Here is a 7,941-nt window from a genome sequence, read left to right on the forward strand (position 1 = left end):
AGTCATAGTTAGGCTTCGAATTTGGGAATTCTGGGTTCGGCCGAAAAAAACTAATTTCGTCAAAATTTTAGAATGTCTTTTACATGCGGAATTGACACAAAAATCACTTGATTTGGATGAGTAACGAAGAAACTACCGAAAAACTGCGTACATATAATTAAATAAACGCAATTTGCAATTAATTAACAATTACGAAAATTATTCACCCCTTTTAATTCTTTGCAAATTTGTAAAATTTAACCATGTTCATGCAATTTAGATTATGAAAATAATAAGAGGCTCGTGATACCACTGTTAGGTTATGATACATATGACAAAACATAAATCATGCGGAAAAACCATAAAGCCAGGAAACATATTATTCACACATAATCATTTAGCATAGTTTAGATGCATACACTTTGTAGCGTGCCTTCCCTAGCTGCGCCCGAACCGAACAAGAACAAGTCTTTAGGACTCCAAGTGTCGTCCCTCCGTAGATAGTCCACAGCACGTCCGGATCCGCCTTAAGCTTGACCAACTAGAATCGCCCTTAAGGTTACTTAGGAATTTCGGCTATTTAAGTGTAAGTGTTTGGTTGATTTTGCTTAAAAACCTTACCTTTGAATACTTCAATTGTATCTATAAATTATGACCCTAGGCACCTATTTATAGAGATATGGAAAAGGAATTATAATCCTACCAGGATGTGGATTTATTAATTAGAATCCTATTTGAACTCTAAATAATAAATTTAATCTATTAGGATTAGGATTTAATCAATACACGAATTCCGATAGGATTAGGATTCGTTACGAACACGAGCGTCGTATGGCCACGAGCATCGCACCACCCGCGCAGGCCTTGCGGCCCACACGAGCAGTCGCTGCTCGCAGCCCACGAGCACGCTCAGCGCGCGCGCGCCAAAGGCCTTGTTGGGCCTGGCCTTGGGCTGGGCCTGGCGAGGCTGTGGCAGCTCCGTGTTTAGGCGCTCGGCTTGTTGGGCGCGGGCCTGGCTTCGTGCTGGGCCTTCGTCTAGCAAGCCTCGTCCGATGCTAATTCGTACGATGCGCTTCCGATTAAATTCCCGGTTCCGGAATTCATTTCCGATACGAACAATATTTAATATTTCCGATTCCGGAATTAATTTCCGTTTCGAACAAATATTTAATATTTCCGTTTCCGCAATTATTTTCCGATTCCGATAATATTTCCGATTCCGACAATATTTCCGTTTCCGGCAATATTTCCGATTCCGGCAATATTTCCATTTCCGATAATATTTTCCGATACGTACCATGTTTCCGTTTCCGGCAACATCTACGACTTGGATAATATTTATCTTTCCGATACGATCCATATTTTCGTTTCCGGTAATATCATCGTTTCCGGAGTATTCATTTCTTGCTTGTGACGATCTCAGCTCCCACTGAAACCAAGATCTGTCGATTCCGAATATCCATAGATGGAGTATTCAATGCCATTAAATACTTGATCCGTTTACGTACTATTTGTGTGACCCTACGGGTTCAGTCAAGAGTAAGCTGTGGATTAATATCATTAATTCCACTTGAACTGCAGCGGCCTCTAGCTAGGCATTCAGCTCACTTGATCTCACTAAATTATTAACTTGTCAATTAATACTGAACCGCATTTATTAGACTTAATATTAAATGCATACTTGGACCAAGGGCATTATTTCCTTCACAACGGCCACAAAACCGAGTAGTGCATCTCCTTTAAAAAGGAGGTCGCATATCTTCTGAAACGGGGGCACCTGAAGGAGATGCTAAGTGACAAGGGAAAGGAGACGTACAACAAAGAGAAAACCGCCCAGCCCAACCCAGGGTCGAGCAGCGGCCGACCAGCGCCGCCAAAATTCAACAAAGTGGTAAACGTTATTTCTGGTGGTTTAGATATTTGAGGACTAACCTCTTCTGCAGTTAAAAAGATTCACAAGGGAGAATCTGGAGCCGTCAAAGAGGGGCAGACCGAGGATGAGATCTCACTCGAAAAGTCTCTCGCAGCAATGTCAATCACCTTCGACGACTCAGATTCAGTGGACGCACATCAGGAACATCATGATGGATTAGTAATATCGCTCCCAATCGGCAACGCTTTGATAAAAAGGATATTGATCGACAACGGTAGCTCAGCAAACGTGTTGTTCTTGGAGGCCCTACAGGAAATAGGGCTTGAGGAAAAGAACATAGTCAGGATATCGACGGTGTTGGTAGGGTTCAGTGGAGAATCGCTGAGAACAGTCGGAGACATATCATTGCCCACATATGTAGAAGGTGTTAACATTATGACCAAATTCAACGTCGTCGACTGCCCGTCAGCAATACAATGTCATCCTAGGGAGACCATGATCCATAAAATGAAAGTAGTACCATCAACATACCATCAATCAATAACGTTCCCAACCAAATGGGGAGTTATGGAAATCAAGGGACAGCAGCGAGATGCCAAAACGCTGCTACGAGACCGCATTAAAACCTTCAAAATCATCCATCTAGCAATTACAGCCAGGGTCGATAGCAGATGAACTAGACGACCAACAGATCGATGAAATTGTATTAGACCCGACGAAACTAGACCAAGCCATACGGATCAGAGCGTGACTGCCTAACAACAGCATAGGTCAGATAGTGACATTCCTAAGAGAAAACTTGGACTGCTTCGCTTGGTCGCACGAGGATATGATAGGAATCAGCGCGGACGTCATCACCCACAAACTCAACGTCGACCCCAACTTCAAACCAATCAAACAGAAACGATGGAATTTCGCACCTGAAAGGAATAAAATCATAGATGAAGAGGTCCAAAAGTTAATTGAGTCAGAGAAGATAAGGGAGGTCAAGTATCCAGACTGGTTAGCAAACGGAGTCGTCGTCAGCAAGAAAAATTGAAATATATAAATAAGGTAGTCGAAAATATGTAAATAAGGTAGTCGAAACAAAGAAAGAAACAAATATTTATTATATTATAATAAATTAAAATATTAAGATTTTTCTACCTTTTTTGTAACATGTATAATATGTTATATAAGTTAAATATTTTATATAGTTTCCAATTATTTTCATGATACATAAGCATGTCATGTTATTATTGTGACAAGGTTTAAAGGTCGCAAATTATAACCTTTATCATTTTCATTTTTTTTTCCGGGTAGGGGGGGGGGGTTTGGGTAATTTTGATCTTGGACGTACCCTATTAACAAATTATTCTTTTGAAAATTAATTTATTAATTAAGAAGAGTTGCAAGATATTGTAGTTTACTTTAAATAATGTTTAAACTAATATCATTTCAACATGTGCACCTGTTGTGTGTTGTCTTTTAACCGAACTTAATTGTTCTTCAATTCAGTCAATTGTGCATGTAACCAGCCTGTTCTCGTAGGCCAATCCAAAAAACACAACCTAGACACTAAGCATAATTCTGAACTGAAACATATTAAAAATTGGAAGAAAATGTCACCCTTTTTTATTACAATTTTTTCATCATCTTAACTTTCTGTATCTAATAAAATAACTAGTGTGTGGTTCGGGCTATGTCCCGTTTGCTACTTTGACTAATTAAAATTTGAATTTTTTTTTCTACTCAATATTTGACTAAAATACATGTAGAACATAAAAGGGAAAAGATTCATTAAGTTCATCAACTACACATGTACATTACCTTTTTTTTTTTGATAAACAAATTAATTCATTGATAAAAAGTCAAACGACATCTACATAAAGATTTAAATCTAACAAATACATAACAATCAAATCAAATAAAAACTTCATTTCACCATAGCTACAATCGTAGTATATCAAACATTCTGTATACCCTCTTTTATATCGCTGTGATTTACAGCCTTCATTGACGAGGGGGTCTATAGATTTGTTGTAGCCGCGACAAATATGATTTCCGTCTGATTCGTCTGATTGTAGTCGAAATATTGACATCCTCTTCGATCCCGCATAAATCTTTACCAAAGAAACAACCTGAACTAAACTAAACTTTATCATGCCAAGTAATTTTCCTAATATTTTAATTGTTTAATTCAGGGTTTTTCTAATATTTTAATTGTTATTTTTATTCCAATATAGTCCATAAGAAATAAAAGGTAACATAAACATTTAGTTGTTTTACGCTTCATGTTCACATGTATTTATAAATTAATGTGCATGAATAAACAACAATTAGTGGTTGGTTACGATGGTATTGACGTGGAGTAAACAACAGAGTTCAACGTGACACATAAACATTTTTCGCAATGCCTTTTAATATATTAATATAGATTACACTGATAACGTTATTGTAAAATTAAATAATTGTACTTATGCGTAACTTCAAGAACCATTTTTTTTATGGATCTAATAGGAGCCACACATTGTATTTTATGTAACACCAATTCTTAAATGGATCTGCTCCACACTAAATTTATTGTGGACCATGCCTTGAAAATGAATCAACAACTTGTTCCTAATTTATTTTGGCATGTTTATTAGGATTATTATGGGAAAAAATATCAAATTGTTGTAGTGGATAAATGTTGTGCTTGAATAATGTGATTTTAAGTCACAATTCACTTTTAAAACATAGGGTTATTATGATTCAAAAAATGGTTACCATATCTAAGAAATTTGGTGTTTAATTTATTATAGTCACTGTATGAACCATAAAAGGTACCTATATATGTAAAAAGGGTGTATGATAAATTATTGATTTTGGATACACACTAAAATTAATGTGGACCAGATCCACACAAGAATAATCCTGTATGTAAACGAGAATTGATTCCTAATTTCTGGCATATAATCACATAAGTATCATGTCAAGAATAATAACTTATGCAATCTTTTAGAAAGTGATCCCTTTAAGCTGAAATTAGAAACTCCAACCATGGTAACATAAAATTGATCGGTCTAATAGGGAGTAGTTGTATATAAGAAGTTTAGTAAAGAGTATTGACTAGATTATGACTGAGTTAGTTCAGATACTTTATTACGGAGTAATTAAGATAGTTTGACAAGTAAATATGCATGTAAAACTCCATCAAAACATGACAACATTATCTTTCAATTATGAAGTAATACAGAAAACTGAAGGCAAAGGGTCAAAACTAAGAAGGCATGTAACGCCCCTTATCATAACTAAAAAGCATAGTTTATTCTCATGTACGATGCATGTTCTGCGCGGTTATGTATACATTGACTGCAGCTAAGAAGGAATATCACACAAAGATATTACCTAACGTTTAATTATCATGAAAATTATTGCTTAAGATTATTGTCATATACTATATGTCTATATTAATTAAAGTTGACGTTAATTTTTCTATAATTGAAATTGGAGAAACAAAAGTATACTACTTGTTACATTTCAGTTGGTGCAAATTAGCATTTACTTTCCCATATTTAATTCACTCACTCACTCACCTCTCTTTGCGGGTCCCTCTCCATTTCTTCTCCACCTTCTCCTTAATTCCTTCACCCTTTATAAATTATAACAACTTAGCTAGCTTACTGCCTTCTTCTTGCATAATAAAAACTCACAACAAAATAAAGAAATTAAAGAAAATGAAGCTTCTTCCTAGAACCTTTTTTAAGCCGTTATGTACTCAGGAACCCAAAACATCGTCATTCCGAATAACGACGATGAAAGACGACATCTACAAGACAATCAACTCAGTGTATTTCAACAACGACGCGGAAGTCGTCGAAACCCCGGACTCGTGGTTTACAAACTCCTCCGAGTCCGGGAGTTTGTCGACAAATGAGTACGAACACTCCTCAATGTCTATCTCAGGGGAGTCACATCTAGAGGCGATTGTCCGTGGGGCACAGCACGCGGACAATCGCCTATTTTTTGACCCCGGGGAGTCCGACTCCCCGAAGCTAAAAACAGATGGTACAAGAGAAACACATTCATCAGAAAAACAGCCATTTAAAAAATCTGTGGCAATGTCACTGGAAAGCAACAACCCGTACGAGGATTTCAAGAAGTCAATGGAAGATATGGTGGAGAGTCTAGGAGTAAGAGATGATTGGGAAAGGTTAGAGGAGTTGCTTCGATGGTATTTGAAGGTTAATGGAAGGGAAACTCATGGTTATATTATTAATGCTTTTCTTGATTTGCTTGCTGGATTACAAGTAGTAGTTATTGCTAAAAATGATGTTCATCAAATTTCTAAGTCTACAACTTCTTTCTCTTCTGCTGCTTCTTCTCTTTCTTCTTTATCCTCTTCTACATTAGATATTATTTGTTGACTTTTTTTATAAACACTATTTTTGTTGCTCATTTCAAAGTTTCAGATGACCAAATACCTAGTCTTGGTTATATCGATTATATGGTAATTTTTTTTAATTGTATCATGTATAGTCCGGCTAAATATATATTTATTGTACATATATATTATACTACAATGTTTGAAAGTTAGATCAATTGAGAGGTGAATTTTGTGTGTCTATCTTTATGATTTGCAGTGCAGGAATCATGGATGCGGTGTAATACCATTTAAATGTTTGATTGTGATGTTGGATGTGGTCAAACTGTAACTTTTTCATTTAATGATGAACATTGAGTTAGAACCATTACAAAAAGTGAAAAATATTTACCTATTAATAAATATTAATACGTCCGTTTCGAAATAATGGGACAGTTCACCTTTTTACACTTGTTAATGTAAATGTTTGGACAATAATATCTCTAATTTTGTGTTGGTAAAAATTATAATAAGTTGATATTCCGAAAGTACATATCGAGACGAATCAAACAAGACACACGTGACTAGATTTTTCCTTACCCATAAATCACAAATGAATAAATGATAGTCAAATTGAAATTTGTGAAAAGTGTCAAAGGTCTCTATTATTTCGAAAAGGAGGGAGTACTCCATCCGTTCCATAATGTTCCTCATTTTCCCATTATGCGCAGTCTCCAATGCACTACTTTGACCGTTAATAATTTTAATTTCGTATTAGTAAAAATTATAAAAAATTGATATTTAGAAAATTTATATTGAAACAAATCCAATGATATCTCACAAGTTAACATTGATACTCTTAATCATACTATTAATTATTGAGGAACATTATGGAACAGAGGGAGTATATGGTACTGAACCCCCTACGTAATAATTATTCCATATTACGTCAAAAACAAAAACAAAAAAATTTATTCCATATCGTTTAAAGTTATGTACAAATGTTTAAAAATGTTCATAGTTGTGTTGGAGTTTGAAAGTTACAAAATATAATGCTATTACTCCTACTCCACTAAAGATTCTAAGATAATTATCATAAAAATAACCATGGTAGGAAATTAATATAGACCACACAAATGGGTTTTCTTTTATCTTAAGTTTTTTTTATCCAAAAATCATTTAATTGATTTTTGAGAAATATGAAAAATCAATATACTTAATTTTGTGAAAATCAATAAATAATTTCCAAAAATAATTAGAAAAATAATTAACCTTTGAGTGTTGTTAATTTATGGGTTAAGTTCAATTCTCTCTCCTCTCCCTCTCCTCTGCCGGCGCCGGAAAACTCACCGGTGAAATCAAATCGAGGCGCGCTGTCACCATCTCTTGCCCCCGACATCCACTCCTCCTTCTCAACTCTCTCAGTGCACCATAAGATGATTTCCATCATCTTCAACCTCTGCTCATACTACAGGGGAAAAAAGAAAAAAAAATTGAATGGCGATGGTTGTCAACGAGAGCTATAACGTTTCCTAACGCAGGTTAATTTGATGATATGGAGAAATGGTTGTCGAAGTTTGGTTAGAATGGTTTAAAAAATGGTTTCTCAATTTTTCAGATCAGTGTTGCAAATTTATGTTTTAGATCTAGAAATTTTGTTGACAGTGTACTTTGTAATGTTGTTTGGTTGAATTCAAAGTTACACATTGACACTTTGGGTGCATGTAAGCTATTGGGGGTCCGAAGAAAAAGATGCTGAAAATTG

The 7,941-nt window shown here is 35.4% G+C and overlaps 1 protein-coding gene across 1 annotated transcript; it reads left to right on the plus strand.

The window, feature by feature from the left end:
- Positions 1-5,430: 5,430 nt before the first annotated feature.
- Positions 5,431-6,427, plus strand: LOC110790636 (transcription repressor OFP13-like). The gene has a single exon (XM_021995421.2). The coding sequence runs from the start codon at positions 5,551-5,553 to the stop codon at positions 6,238-6,240; it is 690 nt and encodes a 229-aa protein (XP_021851113.1). The 5' UTR covers positions 5,431-5,550; the 3' UTR covers positions 6,241-6,427.
- Positions 6,428-7,941: the final 1,514 nt, after the last annotated feature.

The sequence above is a fragment of the Spinacia oleracea genome, chromosome 4 (genome assembly GCF_020520425.1).
Source record: "Spinacia oleracea cultivar Varoflay chromosome 4, BTI_SOV_V1, whole genome shotgun sequence".
NCBI classification, from domain to species: domain Eukaryota; kingdom Viridiplantae; phylum Streptophyta; class Magnoliopsida; order Caryophyllales; family Amaranthaceae; genus Spinacia; species Spinacia oleracea.

Excerpts from the sequence above, each read along its gene's own strand:
- LOC110790636 (XM_021995421.2), top strand. The coding sequence starts at position 5,551 with ATGAAGCTTCTTCCTAGAACCTTTTTTAAGCCGTTATGTACTCAGGAA.